The following is a 21,816-nucleotide window of genomic DNA, read 5'->3' as shown; positions in this document are numbered from 1 at the left end:
TTTTTAGCTCTATATACAAGATTTTGAGGCTGTCGGTGTTCCCATAAGATGATGCCTCCTTACCCCATGATGCCAAAGGAGCTGTGCCAGGGGTTCTGACTCACCTGCGGCCCTGGGTTCCCCTGTTGACCAGGCGGTCCTGGCTCCCCTTGGGGTCCCTGCCAGAGGAAAAGATGTGGAATCCTTAACACACCTATTTCACATAATGCATTGTTTTCTTCTCAGTGGAAAGATGGTCCCCACATTCATTTTCCCTGTAGAGAATCTGGAAAGTCTTGCAAAATGTTAATGCCTGCAGAAGCTAATGGACTTAGCAAATGTTGGAGGAAATCTGTATTTCAGATCTCGCAACGGTCATTCACTAGTACCCAGGTTTGCAGAAGCGCGTTATTTCGTGGATACTTTTCTACATACCATGTTCCCCTTCGGTCCTTGGGGGCCATCAATTCCTGCGATACCCTTCAATGAAGAAAAACATACGGATGCTTACACGTTTAGATGCTACGACAGAATATCAAAAAGTCTAACCTTATAGCATGATACCCACTAGCCTAGGGTGAGTAGAAACCATTTTAGAATTGGATGACAACGAGGAAAAAGGAGAGATCTGTACTCCCGCTCCTGTCCACCTTCCCACTGGAGACAACCTGGAGGGAGGCATTTTCCCCTGGGCACTGGGGATTGGATGGGAAGCCTTCAAATAGCTCAAAGCAGACCCTGAACATTAAAACAGACCAACTAAAAGGAGCAGAGCAGCTAAACTGATAAGCAGATCATTAGGCCCAAGAATATTTCAAGGCAGGAAATGCCGGGCCTTCGGCTGAAAGCTTTCACGGCCTCTGGGCTTTAAAGCAAACAAGCGTCCCCAGCAAATCCTGCGCATCCCAGCAACACTTACGGGCTGCCCCACAGGTCCCGGACTGCCCCTTGGCCCCAGCAAACCTCGGGGACCCTGAAAAGAAAAAAAAGGCAAACCCCCACACACCCTGGTAAGAAAAGCCCTCAAAACACGCTTCTTCCTCTACAGAAATATTAATGCAATGTTCAGAGGAGAAATACCTGCACCTCATGTCTTCACCCAATGAAAAGTGGTGTTTAAAATACCATTTTATATCCCGCGACTAGCCAGTGTTTATACCGACCCAGAGGCCACAATGGGCAAAAGCGAGTCTTTTCTATAGACACTGTGGGTCTTCGATTCTGTAACTTTACGTGTGAGCCACTTGGGAACATGTGAAAATGAGTAGTTTTACTATTTGAAATAGGTCCCTTTGGCGTCATTTCTGATTGGAATGGCAGCACAGAATCTTGCTAAACTTCATTAATTCGATTATACAGATAGATTCGATTACTCGTCTGTTTTAAATGATTTTGCTTTACGTATTTGTTTATTCAGTTATTTATTTATTTTAGAGCGAGTAGAAGCGGGGAGAGACACTAATGGGCTGCTGCTCTGACGGGTATCGAACCCACATCCCTTCAGTGCTCAGGATGACACTCCAATTAACAGAGCCACTGGCCAGAGTTCATCTCTTTCACATCGAGTTCATTCCATCTTGACAGACCATTCACTCAGAGAAAGAGGCCCTGGGTAACTATGGTTGCAGATTACAGAAACCATGTTCCTAAAAAGATGTTCTAAAAATTACTTTTTAAAGTTGTAAATAATTTTTCCCACTTCTGTTCTCCCTCCTCCATCTGCTTTGTTTATCCCCCTTGTTTAAAAAGTCAATACAATAATTCACTCTTTCTCATATTCACTTGAACAGATTCCTACGCTGTAGAAGGGGGTAAACGATTTCTTATGTGAAGGTCCAGAAAAAGCAGAAGACAAGAGAATCATTTCTTTTTTCTAAGTGGCTTCTTGCAAAAAAAAAAAAAAAGTCATATTAGTTCCCTGAGTTTCTGCAGACACACACCTTCCTGAAGTGAGGCGCCTGCTCTAGCCTCATGCTCTGATTAGCTTCTGGTGAAACTTTCAGCTCAATTTTCTCATTGGTAAAATTCAGTGGAGAAAAATATAATCTGTCACATTTTATTCCTCTAACTGGCATGCTGAGCACCTCATTGTTCTGTTGTTTTGTTTGTTTTTTTCCCGGTAATAAGCTTCATTTATCCTAAATGTGTAAACAGATTCTGAAGCTGCTGCTGATAGAGACAATTGAAACAAAACAGAGAAACATCAACAAAAACTAGACCAGGTTTTCTGGCTGACAAGGTGGTGTATTTTTACATTTCTTTCCTTTCAAATTCTCTACAACAGAAAAGCTCAATGTATCCCTATCCCTTTTAATTTTGTTTTTGCATGATAATTACCTGGTCAGCTTACGTAAGACTGGCCCAATTACCTGAGCTTATTACTGACTTTACATGTGCAACACCAGTCACTATTCCTCCAAAATGGGGAATTATTTAAAAAGAAAAAAAGTTGCTTACAGCTTCACCTGGAAGACCCCTGGGTCCAATCTCTCCATCTTCTCCCTGTCGTTTCAAAATGAATGGAAGGGTAATGTGATTAGATAATGCATCATTTCAACACGGTTTCATCCTCTTGTGCTTAACTTTACATATTTTTTTAAAAAATGAAGTTTAATGTACCCTCATTCCATCTTCTCCAGGAGAACCGGGTGGGCCCTGGGGACCTCGTTCACCCTGGTAAATAAACACCAATGTGATTAGAATATAAAGTGAGGCAGAAGGTTTAGAAGACTTTCTATATTCTCCTACCAAACAGAACGGGACATTCAATAGCGAAGCTTAGGCTTTATTTGCCCTCCTCAGAACCCTTCACAGGAAAATCATAATTTTACATGGACTGCAATTACATTAGTATGCTAGGGAAATGTTCCCTTGATTTTTGACACAAAAAAAAGTTTAAATAAAACACCCTAAGTAATTATTACCTAAGTAATAATTTGATGTCTGGGAAGATATCAAATTATTATAAGATAAACCTTTAAAATACTATTTTGCTGAAGATTGTTTCAAGCATGGATACACTTTGGTGATTTTAATTTGATTTTTTTTCTGCTTCTAACATAATTCATATTACATCAGCACAACTCTAGAAGACTAAAGGAATTTTGAATTTCTTTTAAAAGCAAACAAGTCTCTCTGGACATATAGAATGCATGCTCTATCTATCTTGCCAGATATCTGTAGGGTTCTCTTTTCTTTCTTTCTTTTTTTAATTCTCCAATTTATCTACAGGTTATCCTACCCTTATTCTTAACTTCTGGAGAAAAAAACCGTAAAGATCCCAAACTGATCTTTTTTTCAGAGACCACTTCTGCTGAATTTCCCTGTAAAAATATCTACTGGATGGATGGCTGTCCGTGATGGTGGTTTAGTTAGTCTTAGCCAATGACAGGCCCTAGCACTGGCTACCAGGTCAAATTATAACAAAGCGTGTGGTGTCTCTGCCATTTGGAATAATAAAAGAGCGTGCAGTACATTGTTAAACTAGGGACAGATTGCCTACAGATGTCCTTTTTGGAGTATATATCTACAAATGAAAAAAATGTAAGGTAAATGTAAGAGAAAATTGAGGCAATTATAAAAAACTAGAGGCAAAGTGGAATCTCTATAGTTGTTCTTCTATAATTTATGTTCTCCATGTACATGGTTATAAAAATTGCACCTCAACTTACATTTGCATGAAATGAGTATTTTAAAGGCTAAAAACAGTTCAAGAACTTATGTTGATATTGCATGTATAATTGTACTTATCTTCCTTTAACTATCTAGCAGGTGTAATAATTTAGTAAATGGATTTACAAAAATTTAATTTTTTTCTAATTTCCTAGAGTGTATCAATTCTAAAATACTCCCTAATAATCTTGCATCATCTCTGTACAAAACGTGACAGAATATGGTACATCTTACCCTGTGGCCTTTGTCACCGGGCAGACCTGGAAGTCCATCGAATCCTCTGTCCCCCTGTAAAATCGTCACCATCAACACCATCATCATCACCATCACCACCACCATCATCACCATCACCACCATCATTATCACCATCTTCATCACCATCACCACCACCATCAGCATCACGATCACCACCACCACCACCATCACCACCACCACCATCACCATCACCCCCATCATCACCACCATCACCATCATTATCACCATCTTCATCACCATCACCACCACCATCACCGTCACCACCACCATCACCACCACCACCACCATCACCATCACCATCACCCCCATCATCACCACCACCACCATCATTATCACCATCTTCATCACCATCACCACCACCATCACCACCATCATCATCACCATCATCATCACCATCACCACCACCATCATCATCATCATCACCATCACCACCACCATCACCACCATCATCATCACCACCACCATTATCACCATCACCATCATCATCATCATCGCATTCCCAGTCTAATCCAGCAGTGTAATCTGAACTTGACATATTCTTTCATATCAAGAAACTTTATTTTAAAATACAAAACTCCCAGGGTGAACCGACATCAGGATGTGAATATACAAACAACTGAGCTCCTGACCTTTGACCCGGGTTCTCCTGGCATTCCTCTTCCTCCATCAGCCCCTGGTCGACCCTGACAATGCCAAGAACATGACTCAGCAAAAGGGACTCCCACCAGCACAGAGTCAAATAAAACAAAATAGCTGACAATTTCCGACACCCGCAAACTACACGGTGAAAGTGGACCATACCCTTTTTCCAGCTTTTCCCGTTGGGCCAGGAGGACCTTGCACACCACGTGGACCCTGTATCAAATCATCATAATTAATTCATTTTATATAAAATGCTTGATCAATGAACTCAATCACTTTGAGTGAGATGGTTTCAGGAATTCACATCCACTAAACTTGACCTTAATCATTTTAACATAAGAAAATAATCTCTTCTGGAAAAGTCCAGATAAAGCAGAAAAGAAGAGAATCAATTTTTCTAGATGGCTTCTTGCAAAAAAAAGAGGCACATGATATTATTAAGTGTACTTGGATACATACCTTCATTTAAACAAAAGGAACACAGTAAGATTTTAATCTTCTAAAAAATCCTCAATGACTCATTTTTTTCTCAACACCTGGAGGGTTTTTTATTTCCTTTGGCTGAAAACACTCTTAACCCATCCATCTTAATCCTCTTCTTTTTCCACCCCCTTTTCCCTCCCCTTTACCTTTTTCTTTGAAGTTTCTCCCCTTTTATTCTTTTATAATATTTCTTTTATTGTGCTGATTTGTAATTGCTTTTTCTCACAGTTGAGTCTCCCATTGGACTGTTAACTGTTGCAGTTTTGGACTTCTTCTCCATCATACAGCTGCCACTCAGCCCAGGGTCTTTCAACCATCTACGAAATGCTGGAGGGTGACCGGGCCCTGATGCAAATTATTGACTGGCACCATGCCGGGTCAGAGTCAAGGTTAAAGACTCAGTACGCCTCTCCCCTGAATCATTACAGTGCAATGTCGTGTCTACGTATAAAGTCTTCCAAGGAGATTGATCCACATTTTTTTAATTACAGAGCTAATAATAGGTCAAATGCAGTTCCCGTATAAATATGATATAGGCCTGTATATTCAACTATATTTAATGAACTCTATCTTTTTACAGTTCATTTAAACAGTATGCATACAGTGAATGTGGTGGAAAATGTAACACACATTTACAAATAATTTTATGATTGCTGTAAAACATTGACTGTAGAAATTATGAAATTAAGGCTACCACTTCAACGCTAAAGAATATAGCGTTAAAAATTATTGTAGTGAGAAGGCAAGCTGAAGACAAGGGACAGTTAATAACAGGACAAACCTTGTTAGTTTTTAGTGAAAGTGGTCATTTGATAGTGACTCCATTTCTGGAGTCAAGAAAAACCACAAAATCCACGAACACAACTGCAGTATGTTTTCAGATTCATCTATTATTGATAGATGTTAAGTCTGATAAAAAAAAAAACTCCTACATTTAGCAAAAGATTACATTCCTTCAGTCCCCATTGAGTGTCATGTCAGTGGTCGGATGCACGTCTCCGTCAGGCCGCACAGGCCTGCCACCCCTGTAGGGCGATAGTCACCAAGCACGAGAACACCTCCACCTTCTGCACCCCCGAAAAGCCCTTCGGATTTTTTTCTCACGACAACGTAAATAAAAGGCGGTGCATCCACATGGAAAGTACCACTCAGCAACAAACAGGAATGGGCAGCCATGCGCGCATCCGTGGTGCGGGATGGCAAAGGTGCCGTGCCCGGAGAAAAGCCGCAGTCAGAGGGGCACATCATGAACGAGGTCACTGACAGGGCATCCTGAAAAGAAAAAACTGGGGTGATGTAGCGCAGGTCCGGGGACTGTCAGGTGGCAGGCTGGGGAGAGGATGTGCCTGCAAAGCGGGGGCACCAAGAAATCTGGGGGGTTACAGATCTTGATGATGGCGGTGGTGGACGCAAAGAATATGGACAGGTGTTAAAATTCAAATTTTCCATAGGATATGCTGTAAATAAAACTACTTTAAAGAGGAGAAAACAAATTAGTCGCTGCCTAATAGAGAGAGCTCCTGTACCCCAGTCTGAATGTGTATTTACCGAGTACATTAAGAAGGATTTCTTTTAAATGAATGCATTTCTAGAAGAACAACACATTTCGTTTTTGTTTTCTAGGATCAGTAAATTTCATCGTGTGCCTATATTGAATGGCTCTATTTATTTATTGTCATTAAAGAAAAAAAGAGCCATATTTTTCATTTGGCACCATGTAAGTAAAATCTAAGATCTTCAAAACATTTCAGCTCAGATAGTCTTAATTTCTCTGAATTTCCTCAGTTCCACACGGGGTTCGGAGTTAACTTCTTTGGAGGTTGTTAAATATCTTTTTTGAGTAAATCTACTACTAGATGTCATCTCCAAAGAAGCCATCTGGGGCTGGAGGCAGGGCCGGTGGAAGTAAAAACGCAAGAGCTCTGCTCCGCTTTGAACAATCCCAAACCAATGTAATCCTCTGAGGGGCTAATACCATCAAGACTTTTCTCTTCCTCGTTTACCTGCTTTTAATATTGTTTAAATTAATCGAGTCATTGGCAGTCAACCGGCCACAAAGGATTTTTCAGAGAAAGGAGTTGATGTGAGCTTAAAGACAGTGTAAGTAATTTCCTTGCTCATAAAACAAGTGGCAGATGCTTCAATTCCCGGACTTGAAAGAAAAAGTCAAAAATAAAATAGGCGACGTGAATTATTTGTTACCTGAGGACCCGGGTCACCACTCTCCCCTTTGGCCCCCGATAAGCCAGGCACCCCCTGTGGAGACACAGTGAAGGCAAAATATTTCATTTAGCAATCCCCTAACCACTTCAATCCTCTCCATGATTTAAAATGCATTTCACCAATGAATATGATTTTATTAACACAACAAAATTTTCAAGTCCTTCCATTGCAAATGCCTCTCCTCTCAGACTTAGTAGGGCGGTGTGTGAGCTACCCTTAGTAGGGCAGTGTGTGAGCTACACTTAAGACTCCTTTTCCAGCTTCAGTCCACGGAAGCCAGTTTCATGAAATCACACAGAAACGTTCTTCCCTGTGTGTACTTTCGCGCACTGCCCATAGCCCACAGGCCTTATTTATCATTGCAGTCGCCGGGGCACCCAAGGCAACACAGTCTCACTGAATCAGTTCTAGACAGAGTGCATTAGACAGCAAGGACCTGGCGACGTGGCCCTGCTTTCGTGTTGGGAAATTTATCAGACGCAGAATAAAAAATTATTCTACGGCAAGAACAGATGCTGCGGCTATCATTATCATTGTCCTGAGATCACGTCAAAGCGTTTTTTTCCCCCAGATGGGTCTGTGTTTTTCCCACGAGAATAAGTCCTTGTGACAGATGCCTCTCCTAAACATTTACATAATGCAAAAGGTGCAACAAAAACCTGGCATGTTGACTGGAAAAAAAAATGGAACTCATTTTATAAAGGTCCTAGGAGTTTTAAACATAAATACTGGATGCTCCTTTTAAAAGCGCTCATTGCGCCTTTTGGTAACGACCCTCTGACCTTAAAGGAAAGGGCAAACCAAACACAGTCTGCTTTTGAGTGAAGCCAGGGTATGCTGTGTTGTTCTGCTTCAATCGGTGGTGTGGCGACACAGAATAAATAAAAAATAAAATGTACAAGAAATACTAGTCCATGGACCCTTCCCTAAAGAGATTCAGAACATTAAAACGTGGGGATTAGAGTTAGTTCATGCTGTAGAAATATACTTTGTGTGTTTAGAAAGTGTAGAGTTTGTGTCAGTCAAATTCACAATCAATGACAGTGCACTGAATCCAAGTACAAGAAGATTGAAATTATACTGTGGGAAAATGTTAGCTAGCTAGCGCCTCCTGGTGGCTCCAGAGTAAAATAACTGTGACTATGACTCCGGAGAAAGGCAGCAGGTCAAAAACATGAATATTCCCACCCCGAGAATTACAAGAACGACGACTTTCAAACTCTTAATTAAGAATTCTTGCGGCTAAATTCCTTCAAGAGAAAAACTGGTTCTACACAAAGTCTGATTATTAATCACTGAATTGAACGCTAGGACAGTCAATTTATTTTTAATTAATTTACTGCATTATGTCCTCTGTATATAAGCACTACCTACTCAACAGATTGTAATTACTTGCCCAAACGCTTATTTGAAAAGTTGTCATGCAATAATTGAGAGTAACAGAATCAGTGGGGGGAACATCTTCTACATTTTCTTCATATTTTGTCATGTAAACCTCCATTTGTCCATAAAAGCAATTGTAAAAAACAACTGAATAAAAATTTTTTTCCATTGGGAGAATATAATATTTTATTAAAATATTGATGTAGACTTTATTTCTTTTCTAATTCTTAATGTATAATTTTTTTGAACTCCAGCATTAATAGATACATGACAGTCTAATAGTTTCATATTTTGGAGCAAAAGGTAATAGAAGAGAAAATGGTGAATAAAAATAATATGAATTTTTTCTCTAATACCTTTAATCGTGAAGGGGCCTGAGACATTTCCATAACAAAGATGTAAGCAATGAAATTAATTAATCTTGGAGATAACACTGAGAACACGTACATGGTAGTTAATGGTAAAATATATCAGCGTTTCCCAAACATTCGTGACCATAGGAATCAGAGTGGTGAACTCTCTACAAATATAGCCTGCTGCTTCCACCCCTGAACCTGTATGTTCAGAGTCTCAAGTTCAGAGCCCAAGAACTTTTATTTTTAATAAAATATGTGGGTAATGCTTCTGCCCCTGAATCTGTGAAGCACTAACGTGGCGACTTTCCTTCGTCATGCAGATGTGCACTCTCACCAACAAACCAGTAAATATTGGCAATATCTCTCTCTGTGTTAAGAGACGTGGAATCTTCCGTGTCTCTTATTATAGTTTGAAAGGCAGAGCAGTGAAAATGAATGATAATGCATTCACTTAGTAATAATGCATATAGAATCATGTACAATTTAAATTCTGTGGAACATACTGTTAGAACATGTGTTCCTCATAGGGCTGAGTGCACAGCCCTTCAAAATAGACAGCATGCTATGAAATTTTCACGACTGAATCAAAAGAACTGTAAATTTATGTAAACCTACATAATAGACTGGAATAAAATACAAGGAGAAAACTATTTCTTATCCTAATAAGAGTAGAACAAATTTAACACACTATATATTGATTCGAATTTGAATAAAACAGTTTCCCTATAAGTGTCCACTAGTAAACCAAAAATAAGATTTTAATGTTCAGAGCAATATTTTCTATAAATACCTATTTCAAAAGTATATTGAAAGCATATAAAAGCATATGAGAGCAAACTAGACATACCTTTTTTATTAAAAAACAAATACTTATAATAGAGATTATTTATTCCATTAATTCTAAAATTGATGAGAACTTAATTTGGGATCCCACAATGCTCTCCTTTTTCAAGAAAAAAATATAATTTGAAAAAAATTGCATTTTATGAATTGCAATGCTGCTGAATATTTGGTGAGTTTCAAAAGATTTGAAGATACTTAAGGAAACTATTTATGATATATTAGCTTGTTAGCAAGCTAGTAAGGAAAAATAAAACATTTATTTTTCCAAGAGCCTCTGAAAGACAAGTAACTTCTATAGTACAGACAGCACTTTCAGGAATACTGGAGGCAGCCTGGAGTTACAGTCAAGTATCCTGCTTGCGCCTAGTAAGATGGAATAATTTTTACCAGCCTCACATATATTTTCCTGAAAATTCTGTTTACCATAAAATGAAGTCTCAAGAATTCAATGTAAAACTGAATTTTAATAATCATATTTTGTGCATGTAAATTATACCTATACTCGAAAAACTAATCGTTGGCTGTGTGATACAGTTTTATTTCTCATTGTCTTTATTTAATTTGGAAACGTTTCATTGAAACCTTTTCATCAAAACTGACTGAGGACTCGATTGAACCTGGGAACAACACTAAAGCATGAGTGGGCACGGGCAGTCTCCCCAGCCAGAGGTGTGAACAATGGTTGGCGACAGGTGTACAAGGGACTATTACGGGAAGAATTTAAACACACATCCTCCTATTGGGCGACCTACCACAGGGCCTGGTCTTCCGGTCAGACCCGTCGGGCCAGGCGGGCCTCGCAGCGCGATCTAGAAAATAAAATGCATCTGACTTAGGCACGGTCTGTCGGACTCACACACTCAACCACAGTGTTCATCCCCGCAAGCTTCCCTTCAGCAACGGACGATCGACACAAATGTAACAGCTACATGCCAGAGAGAGCGCCTGATTACTGAAGGATGGCGACTTTCCGGAGTGACAAATGACCCACATACGTATCAGTCATTTTTAAATCATTGTAACGTGTGTAATCTTGTACCACATATTATTAAGGCTTATTCGTCAGATTCTTCCAGCAAGAAATCTAGAATCTGACATGTTTTTCTACCCTGAAGTGAACTTCAGCATAGTGTGCAGACCTCGCTTAAGTATATAGGTGCAATATTCGTTGGAAATACTTCTAGAGGCGGACAATTCGAGTTGCTTTAAGCAAAAATGTTCCAGCTGCATTTTAGGGAAAATGATGCCAATTACAGTCAGATGTCAAAATGCAAAACTGATCAGAAAGTGTTATGACAATACATTTCTATCAGCAAATCTCACTTTTAACGAAATATAGAAAAACAGATTTATTCTGGGAAATCTTAGGCATGGAGACTGATTACATGCATTATTGATGTTGAAAATTAGGGCTGTGAAATTAGCATCCTTAAAAAGCTCAAACAAGGAAAGCACACAGGATAAATGCCTGACAGATGTTACATTGGTACGGTGCATGATTTTTGAATATTAGTGATTCCAGAGGTGAATACTTAAGATTGTCCAGACACAAAAAATAATGCAGCCATAGAAATATGTAAAATCATAAAGTGCACAAGATGAAATAGTGGGATCCCCCAAATTCTACTGCTGACTCACCATGAGATTTTTGACAATACACTTCTTAGTCCTTGAGATTAAATATCTGAAAAATTGGAATTATAATGCTTGCTACCTTTTTCTGAGTAAGTTAAAAGGACTAATAAAATGAGGAATTCAATGGCCTCCTGAAAGATTTACGCTCAAGTAATTACCTTTAATTTGTTCAAAGTAATATGATCTATGAGATGAACAGCAGGCATCATTAATAAATTATTTTAAATATTTTTGTATTTGTTTACGCCAAGCCTAGTAAACAAATATTTACATTCTGTCTTTATACCTAATGTTAGCAAACCGTGGCGACTGTGTAGATTGATTGGCAGACTGAAAGTGTAAGCAAATATTGATAATGAGTTTAAACTTCATGTTTTCAGATATTTTATACACTCACAGGTTTATGACAAAAAATAAAAAGTTATCACATAAGTGATATACATCACTTAGCGAGTGGATGCCCACAATCATACCAATGTAAGCCCTTAGTTTCCTTTAAAAAAATAAAATACACCAGGAGCAAAAGTATTAAGTGACTTTCAACTCTTTCCAGTCCCTCCTATTGATTTCCTTATGTATAATTTAATTACAGTGAAGCTAATCCAGAATAAATAAAAGTACAGCATCGAAAATATAGGCAGTAATATTGTAATAGCTATGCATGGTGCCAGGTGGGTACTGGAAAGATTGGCGGGGCACTCTATCAACCACATGACTATCTAACCACGATGCTGTACACCTGAAACTAACACAGAATAATACTGAATGGAAACATAACTGAAAAAAACTTCTTAAATACATTAAAGAAAACAAATATGTATTTGGTAAGTATACAGATAACGGAAGCTTAGAGCTGACAAAGAATTACAAATGGAATGAATTGTGTCAAAATATTATAGATTATAATGATGAGAGCTTAGAATAGCCCCGTGTAGCTTTCTTTCTTCTACGACAGTGCCTAAGAAATTTAATTTACTGAATTGTTTGGGATATCCTAAAAAATACAGAAGTGTAAGAGGAAATAAACTATCTCAACTTTGTCCTTTGACTTTATTCATTCCTCACTGACTTAGGCCCCAGGAGGAAGAGGTGGATGTGAAGAATAGTGAGTGCGAGGCATAAACCCATCCGCACTCTTCCAAAAAATGTAGACCACACGTGTGTTACGGTTTGGGTGTGACTGCCGGAAGTGTGCACAGATAGTGCAAGGGTCTGTCCTTTGACACTCAATTAAAGAAAATAATCCTTCTGGACAGAGAAATAATCTATAGCATTTTCTCATCTAAACTCCATGTACTCTTCAGCAATAAGAATTTTGTTCATTGTGGTGGCGCCCTCCAGAGGCACACACCCGCACGTGAAGCGTCAGGTTAGGGGAATACATGCTATCTTCTCACCCGGGCCTGCTGAAGGATCGCCTGGGCCTGCGCTTCCTGGGCAGAGATGGTCGGTCCTTTCGAGCCGTCACCACCGTAACGAAACTAAAGAAAGAGAACACAAAAACTCAAGAGACGCCTTTGTCTACTGGGTGCCTTAATGACTAGATAAAAGCCAGTTGGCTACAATGGTGGGATTTTATAAAAGTCCAGGTAACTGCGTCATGGATCACGATACCTAGATTTCTCTCTTTCGCTTCTCCTCTGACCATCTGCAAGCTCCCCGGACCATGGTTCACCATTTGCAGAAGAGGCGAAAGACCCCCCCACCCATTTGATAAGTGAGTGCTATTCACTCATTTATAAAAATTCCAAATGCACTGTGTTCAGGGGTGGTTACAGACATAGACCCATTGCCATTTTGTGGAGCAAAACTTTTGGAATCGATTTCCATATATAGTAGAAACCTTCCTTGAGATATATTTATCTTGTTTACCTTTTCTTATTATACTAAAAAACAGATCTTACCATGTCCCTCCACAAAATTCTAAAATTTCTTTTTGATTTTAACTCCACATGCAGCATGAGACAATTTCTCACTACACAATTGTGACTTGCAATTTTATTATAGTTATGGGGATGAATCATTTCTCCCCCAGAGAACTAAGCCAACATTAAAGGGATCCGGATGGTAGAGCAAACAATTTCTGAGCAATGAATAATGACATCATGGATACTTCTTAAAAGTATCAACTATTGTCTACATGGTGAGAAGCAGTACATTAGCATTTTGTTAGCATATGAAATACACATTAATCATACGACCCAAGAAAAAGCACATGATAAGAAATATTAAGGAAAAACCCTAAGCTTTGGTGTCAGAAGAATCATCAAATAATGAAAGCTTTATTCTAAATCAGACATCGATCTTTACCAGAATGTGATTTTTGGTAAAACTTTTCATAATTTCCAGAGGCTGCTTGATTTCAAGAACCTCTCCCTCATACCTGGTTTTTAGCTGATTGCTCTGTAATAGGGTCAACAATATTTTTCAGCAGTAAGATGACAAAATATTAAGTCATCTTTATAGCAATAAGAAAAAACCTACCGGTAACATTAACATGGTCCCCGGGGGACCAGGTAGCCCGTCAGCCCCGGGTAGGCCAGGACGTCCTGGAGGACCCTAGGAAAGCAATAAACCATCAAAATTAATAAATAAATGAGCTGATCAAATTGATTACAAACTGCATAACTTTCAATAAGTCTATACTATCTAATTTTATCTCCTTTTAGTATACCTAGTATACCCAGGATGGGTTGTATTTCCTTGCCCTTGTTAATGTTATTTTAATAGCACACAGAGTTATTGGCTAATGATGCACCAAAAAAGAAAACCAAAACCGAAAAACAAAAAAATGGGGGGAAGGACTTTTACAAAAAGAGTTTGGAAAGACTTAACATAAACGGTATGCCTCCCAACGTGACCCACCCAGGATGTGATCCCCAGACTCAAATTCAGACTTTTTAACTCCTTCACTGCCAGGCTCCAGATGAACACCCATGAGAGTCCCCCCAAAAAGGTGTCTGAATTCAAACTGAACACACGAATATAAAGCAACGGGTTCATAGCAACATAAAATTGCCTGAAAATACATTTTCTTACTAATTATTACATAGATAATATGCACGTTTTCCCCCACACTTCTAAATTATAGTTAGAAAAAGTAACTAAAATGTTGTACAACATTAAATGTATAGGCCCGTCCTCCCGCAGTGAGAAGAATAACAAATTAAACTTCTAGAACACATTTTAATTTTTCAATCTAGGTTATGAAGAGTCCCATCACTTACCCTCTCGCCAGGGTCCCCAGGGGGGCCAGAGGGGCCTTGTAGACCTGGAGGGCCCATAATACCCTGCGGAGAAAGAGAAGGAGCACTGGGTCAGGTTCCTGCTCTCCTTAGCATTTGGGCAAGTTCACCCGACCAACGTCAAAGAAGAGCCGTGTGTATTTCACCAGGATACAACTGTCTCCCAAATATTCGCCCTACGTCTCTTCCTGTGAACAGGTGACATACAGGGACCACCTAGTAGTATTCTCAACTCTTCCTCAATGGAGCTGCTCTCAGAGGAGGCAGCCAGGCAGCCAGGCGGCCAGGGGAAAACGGGAATGAAGAACTCGCCAAGGTCAAGTCCCTGAGGTCCCAGCTGGTTTGCAGTTCTGACTGAAGAAATGGCGGACTCCCACAATCAGGCCTCCAACAGGTGAGAGGAAAGTCAAAAAAGGCAGGCATCGTCTAGCTTGGAGGCACTCTGACATTTCTTTCATGGGTAGATACATGTAAAGGCATCAGTACCCCACATTCATTTCAGATGACAGAACTTAATTATTTCCACGAAAGAAGGAGGATTTCCTACAAAGTCAGATCAGTACGACTGCCTGAGACTCAAGACACACCGAGTGACAACAGCATCCCCAGGAAAGGACAAGGGATGCTGATAACTGCGCCGTTCACAGGTCCAGATAAATTTGAGACACCTGCAATCTCTCAGAATCCTCAGCTCCGTTCATTGATATATTTATACCGCTTTACTAAAAACGCTGCTTTTTATTTTCATAACTCTCAGGTACAAAGTTGAAAGTAGGTTAGATGTGGAGATATCTAAGCCACAAAAATGTTTAAAACAGATTCTAATTCTCCTGCTTGCAAAAGAACATCACTTGGGTCACCAAATCAGAAAGGAAATTCAAGGCCACCAGGTCTTCAGAACAAATGTTTGCCGCTATAATTCAATACTCCAATGAGTCTAAAAGACATCAATTCAATAATGTAATAGAAAGCTTACATCTGATATTAAAAATCAAGACAAAAACAATCGGAAAACATTTACATACCGCAGGTCCTGCTGGCCCTGGTGGTCCCTCAATCAGCATGCCCTACGATGAGAGAAGAGAGCAAATCGTTTCTAGAGAAATGTAGCCCCAAGCTCTGAGGCAGCTGACTCTAGAAAGGCATTTTACAAAGGGAATTCTCTACCCCTACCACAGAGAACCAATCACAAATGTGTTTGCATGGGGAAGGGAGGAAATTCAAAACGATAGGAGATATAGTCCCCATCCTCAGAGAATCTGTGAACTAACTAGAAAGGAAATAAATATTCAGATTGGTAATATTACAAGGGGACTATGCTTCCAGGAAAGTACAATAAAGGTATGTGACCGACTTGTCCCGAGCTGCCTTAGCGATTGGCCGCAGGAATGAAAGAATGTGCATGAAGCGGCACCTCAGCCCCGCGACCCATCGAGGGGGAGCAAAGCCCAGAGGAAAGAATCAGGGACAAATAGGAGATCAGTTCTGACATGGCTAAAAGAATATAGCATGACTTCAGGACACAAGCCCAGTTCTAAAACATGTTATGAGCCTACTGCTGAAAACTGGTCATTTTACAAAGTCGGTTGTAAATTTTCATTCTGGAAACATATTCGTCAAGTCTTTGGTGAGTCTTTGAGTGGCCTGCTTGGTTAGATTTGGGAATAATGGAGCGGTTAGCCAACAATGTCCCCACCAATGCAGCTCGTTAAGTTTTATCTTGCCTCCCGCTTCTTTTGAATTTTTATGTCCTTGTAATTTCTGAAACGATGTTCATGACCTTGAGGTCAATGGTTGGACATAGAACTTTAGTTTTCCCAAGTTTCTCAATAAGAGAACAATGGCAAAATTGCTTTCCAGTAGGAATTTGCTTCTCACCAATATCTTTAGTGGTAAGAACATTAACGTACATTTAAAAATCACATTTTAAAAGAACATTGTCTTATTATTACATAATGTTTCTTGGCTACAAAAATGGTTTCATACTTATTTGTATCCATGTCAAAAATATATGTTGAATAACGTCAATTAACAAGAGTTACAGGAAAAAAATCATTGGATCAGAAACTGGAAGAGCTCAGGTCTAGACATATAGCTCAGTCACCGAACAGTGAAACCCAAGGAGAGTCATTTAAACCCTTTAAAACTTGAGTTCTTTGGTTGCAAAATGAGAGAATTAGAGTAGACACATTTCAGCTACTTTCAAATTCCATATTGTTTGGTGTATTGAAACGCTACTTGCCAGAAGCGACCTTACTCACTCCTTACCCGTGACAAATTAGACACATTTGGACAACAGAATTCTCTACGGTCATACATGATGGTATGTAATCATTTAAGGTGACGGTGGCTCACAGATCAATCAAGTAGCTCACCAACCTTCACGATGTATTCACACCGGGACTTACCGGCTCCACCACCGCCGGTTCCCCCTTCTGGCCCTTTTCCCCATACGCGCCATGGCCGGTTACCTATTGAGTGAAAAATTCAAGCAGCCTGTCTTTAAGTAAATAAGGCCATTAAGTATTTTTAATAAGGCAATTTAATGATCTAAACGCATTTCAGACAACCTATTGAAAGGTGCCTCTTAAATAGCAACCTATTAAAGGTTTAAATAGCAAAAATATAAAAAAAGAGAAGTATAATGAATATTAATAGTGAATTCTGATTGAGATTGAACGATGGCTTCTTAAAAGTCATCTGTGGACCTCAATTATCAGCCCAAGACGTTAAGCAAAAAAAGTGTCATCAAATTAAATTTAATAAGATAAGGGAGGGGAGTAGGGGAAAAAGGGGGGAGGAGGTCCAAAGGTTAAACTAAGAATAGAATAGTAATAATAAGCATGGTACATCACTGAGCAACACCAAAAGTAGTAAATAATTAAAAATGAAATAGTCTAAAAATCTGAAATGACACGTACTACCCCAAATAATCACGGCTCTATTTCAATCATATCAGTGAAAAAAATCTCACTACAATCTTATCCAAGATTATACTTCCAAACGAAGACTTCAGTAACGTGGCCAGACATACAACTGCAGAAACTCCCCGTGGGGAAGAATCTATCACGATGTCCCGGTTGTCATAAGTATTCAAAATTTACACAAGAAGACAACCCGTATTATAAACCTGAAAAGACATCAAGACGAACAGGAACATGCTCCAGGAATGAGACACACAATGGCACCGCGAGGCACACCGACTTACGCTCGTTTCTGTGATATCTGTTTCGGCCGGGACACCTGGGCCGAATTCTTCGGTAGTGGGGCTTGTCTGTTTATCTTCATACTCTTTATATTCATAAAAATCATATTCGCCTAAATCTCCATCTACCAGGAGGTCAGAGTCCCTGCCGTCTATTTCTTTGTTTTCATACAGTGTCTCCTCAGGGTTCCTCCTCTGGGAATCATAATCCTCTCCAGTTAGATACTCTTCAGTAAATACTTCTTCAGCTGGGTTGGGCTATTCATTTCAGGTGCGAGGAAGTGGAGAACAGGAAGGTTACTGTTAGTGAAGCCAGGGGAGCGCGCGATCACAGTGTGATCGCTGCGACGAGGGCCGGGTAGCAGGCTGAAGGCTACTCAAGCAAGTCCTGGAACTATTTCTGCCGGTATCGTCGAAAGAAATAGCTTTGTGCATCGGTACAGACAAGGATACATGGCTTTCGGAACACGCTCCCCAATAAACTGCAAATATTCACATGGAGTCCACATGTGTATTTGCTTGTTCCATTGCCAACAACCTTGTCAGTCAATTTGATATTTACTTTAGAGTATAAGATTTGAATAGTAAAATGTGCACTTAGTTAAAGCTTTGCTTAATTTTCAAATCTCATAGAACATCATTATGCAATGTAATCACCCCCAGGGAAGCCATGGAACTTTGACTTTCAATGCCCAAAATAAAATGTCAAGGCCAACGTTGAGCCTTATCGTTGCCATATTTACTCGTGGTATCTGGCATGTAGGGAAGTTTTATATCACCAAAGAGTTCTTTAAAGCAAATAAAATATAAAATACAACCCTCAAAATTTCAGACATTCAAATAAAATATATCACTACCAAACCTCATAAAGAGTAGATGATATTTACTTTAAAAGTAAAAATTAAATCAATAAAACCCCTTCAGAGATATTTAAAAATAAATAGTATATTTTCCTTTCTCATGGCTAATTTCCTTTTAATGGCATAAATCTGAATCATATTCATTATGCAATTTTTGGCTACATTATATTTTTTATGATGTTCAAAGGAAATCATTTCTCTTGCTACGTTTTCAAATTTCATTTTTAAGTAACTTGTTTTCCGTGACATAGTGAATCTAGATGATAAGAAAACAAAATCACATGAATAAAAGTGGGGTTGAATGGTTATTTTGGCAATTGTTAACCAAAGCAGAATGTCCCATAACCACATTTTCTTCATGTCCTTAAACGAGGAGGACACGGTCTCTACGGGGGAAGCGTCTTGCCCACATCACAATATTGCTGTGTTCACAGCTGCGAACTAAAAAGCTGCATGAATTTGGGTAGATAAATAAACATCTTGAATCAAGATATCCATTTCGGGGAATGATTAAGTTGGACTAGGCGAACACTTAAAATCTGTTCTTAAGCTAAACTGTTAAAATGTTGTTATTCCGGATTATGCATTCACAAGTAATATACCCCTGAGTTTATCCAACTATTGGGACATGTGTTATACAAATTTCCTAATAACTAAACTACTCAGGTATTGTTCATACCCAGTATGGCCAGTGTTTAACAAAGTTAAACTGAATTGTATACTCATTTTTTCATGATCAGAATATATGCATAATAAGAAATTCAGAAAGATTGCTTGATTTGTCCCTTTAGGAACTTAATCCTTTTCCTAGAAAAGAATGGAAAAGGGTAAGATATATTAGTTTAGCCATACTTAACACTACTTTCCCGACAAGTGTGAAACTGTAAATAGCTATTAACATCCACAAAGGCTGCGTCTTCTCAGAATATGCGCTGTTATGAAAACGCATGACTACCAGCCAGGTGGAATAAATTCTGATTGTATCACCTGAGGATACAATGGTCGCCGCAGAGGATTCTCCTCCTCGGAGAAGGCTCATGCTGTGAACGCCCTTGGCTCATCACAACATGCTGAGGAGCTCTCGAATCCCAGGGACGGTCAAGAAAATGGCAGCAGCCGTTCAGCTGAACCAATTCAGCCTTTGCATGAAACCAAGAGCTATGCAAAACGTGAATTGACTCTGATTCTAAGTGAAATGTGTTTAGCAATAGTGAACCCATCTGATTGCTTTCTCACCTCAGCCAAGCAAGAAAAACATCTAACTTTCCGAGATTATAGATTCTTCCAGAGGGAGGCAGCTCAAGAAAACGGGACACATTTTTCCGTGGAGGACGGTGACTAAATACTGCCCCTGAGCATTACCTCATTGGTTCCCGACACACGCCTAGGAGCTTCTGTCTGGTAACTTTCCATCGTTCCATAGTTGTATTCTTGAAAGTCCTCCACGATATTGGCCTAATAACAAATGCAATGGAAAAGCAGTGAAATCAGGAGGTCACCCCAGTCCTGGTGAAGCCCGATTTCACTGGGTTATCGTATTAGCCAAATGCGGGTGTATCTAGCCAGGTTAGGACAACGGTGCATCATCAGAGATCTCCCGTCTTTCTAAGGGAGATCTTGATTGCTCTTTCTTTGCTACCTGGGCCCCTAGTTTGGTTTTTGCCGCTGCTTGATAACTTTTCTTCTTCTTGGATGCCAATTTTTCAGATTTAGGGGGCGTAAGCTTTTTGGCCTTCTCCTTTGAGTTAGCGGCCACTGTCTTCGTCTTCTTTCTGAAATTGGGTTTCTTTTTCTGCAAAACGCGGTGGAAGACGGAATGGAAAACGTAAGTGGAGTGAGAAGGGAAATGAAGAGCGTGGGTGGAAGGAAGGAGGAGCGAAAGGAAATGAGCATCGTTCCTTCGGGACAGCGACTGCCAAATAGAAATCACAGTTAACTGGCTCCCAGAAATCAGGGGGATGAGAGGTGGACGGTGGTGAGCGTGAGGAACCGCGGCCATTAGGGGCCACAGGATGGTGGGCATCAGGGCACCGTGTGCAAGGCGCTCCTCGGTCTTTACCTCGGTCTGTGTTAGTGTCTCCTCGGCGACAGTGGGTGCCTCTGTCACACTGTCAGCCTCCTTATACTCAGCTTCACCATACTCATAGTCATACTCCGTTAAATCCTCGGGCGCGTACTACATCGCAAAGGGAAAAACACCAGGCAGCGTTGTTAGTTGCAGGTCCTACCCTTAATAGAGTCGGGATCATCTTCTTAACGTTTACTCAGAGTAAATGTTAAGAGACCAGGAAATACGGTTATTGAACTGTTATTCTGCATTATGCAAAGTATTATTATACAGTCTTACACAAAGTATAATAACAGAGCAGTGACAAAGCAGGGGTTCGAAGAGCCTAATGGTGGTTAGGATTGGGACGCATCTAAAAGTTTCGAATGTTAATTCGAACTTTTCATTGTTGACTATTCATTCACACATAAAAGTTATGTATTTGGACATAGTTGACAAATATTTGTGCTTGTTTTGCTTTGTAAAAATTACTCCACAAAACTTATCCAGATAAATTTTACAACAGTTTCAGTGGGGGCTATTTTTTTTTTTCATTAGACTACACATATAAAAATAAAAATATAGAGAATAGTCTTTCCGTGTATGAAGGGGTTTTGGTATCTCTTGTAAAATGGAAAGGGGGAGGAGGGAAAGGAAACACAAAGCACATGAAATGAGTCTAATATTCTATTAGAAATCCTGGAACCACTGAAAAGAGAAAATGCTTGATTTATTCAGAAGCCTCTCCTTTACTGTAGACTTAAGATCCAAATGTGCAGAGAATACTTGTGAAGCATTAAAAGATTCAAAATCATATCTGCTTAGAGTTAACCCTTCACTTAAAATTTTCAATATACTGCCTTTTTATCTACCAGAAAGAGGCCATGTCACGAATGTATCTTACACTATTTAAACTGAACTCAGAGTGTCGTGTTTTATACTAGAATTTTCTGTATTTAAAAAATGTATTGGGAAGAGGTATGTTCTT

General features: G+C 39.5%; 1 protein-coding gene across 2 annotated transcripts in view; it reads right to left on the bottom strand.

Annotated features, from left to right (window-relative positions):
- COL11A1 (collagen type XI alpha 1 chain) overlaps nucleotides 1-21,816 on the bottom strand; it is a 166,122-nt gene that overhangs the window by 97,757 nt on the left and 46,549 nt on the right. Inside the window, exons 6-23 of one of the 2 annotated variants that reach the window (XM_037051306.1) lie at nucleotides 20,841-20,957; nucleotides 20,144-20,236; nucleotides 17,925-18,179; nucleotides 17,125-17,187; nucleotides 15,742-15,783; nucleotides 14,699-14,761; nucleotides 13,956-14,030; nucleotides 12,869-12,952; nucleotides 10,589-10,645; nucleotides 7,234-7,287; nucleotides 4,708-4,761; nucleotides 4,536-4,589; nucleotides 3,886-3,939; nucleotides 2,599-2,652; nucleotides 2,437-2,481; nucleotides 899-952; nucleotides 415-459; nucleotides 105-158 (exon numbers count right to left, since the gene is read on the bottom strand). In XM_037051306.1, the coding sequence (XP_036907201.1) occupies nucleotides 105-158; nucleotides 415-459; nucleotides 899-952; nucleotides 2,437-2,481; nucleotides 2,599-2,652; nucleotides 3,886-3,939; nucleotides 4,536-4,589; nucleotides 4,708-4,761; nucleotides 7,234-7,287; nucleotides 10,589-10,645; nucleotides 12,869-12,952; nucleotides 13,956-14,030; nucleotides 14,699-14,761; nucleotides 15,742-15,783; nucleotides 17,125-17,187; nucleotides 17,925-18,179; nucleotides 20,144-20,236; nucleotides 20,841-20,957 (1,317 nt within the window). Of the gene's footprint in view, nucleotides 1-104; nucleotides 159-414; nucleotides 460-898; nucleotides 953-2,436; nucleotides 2,482-2,598; nucleotides 2,653-3,885; nucleotides 3,940-4,535; nucleotides 4,590-4,707; nucleotides 4,762-7,233; nucleotides 7,288-10,588; nucleotides 10,646-12,868; nucleotides 12,953-13,955; nucleotides 14,031-14,698; nucleotides 14,762-15,741; nucleotides 15,784-17,124; nucleotides 17,188-17,924; nucleotides 18,180-20,143; nucleotides 20,237-20,420; nucleotides 20,574-20,840; nucleotides 20,958-21,816 lie in introns of both variants that reach the window. The other variant, XM_037051307.1, reaches the window with a different exon arrangement.

The sequence above is a fragment of the Sturnira hondurensis genome, unplaced genomic scaffold, assembly GCF_014824575.4.
Source record: "Sturnira hondurensis isolate 20B ecotype Veracruz unplaced genomic scaffold, ASM1482457v3 Scaffold0007217, whole genome shotgun sequence".
In the NCBI taxonomy this organism is placed as follows: Eukaryota; Metazoa; Chordata; class Mammalia; order Chiroptera; family Phyllostomidae; genus Sturnira; species Sturnira hondurensis.
The sequence above is the reverse complement of the archived record's forward strand: the minus strand, read 5'-3'. Positions and strand labels throughout refer to the sequence as shown.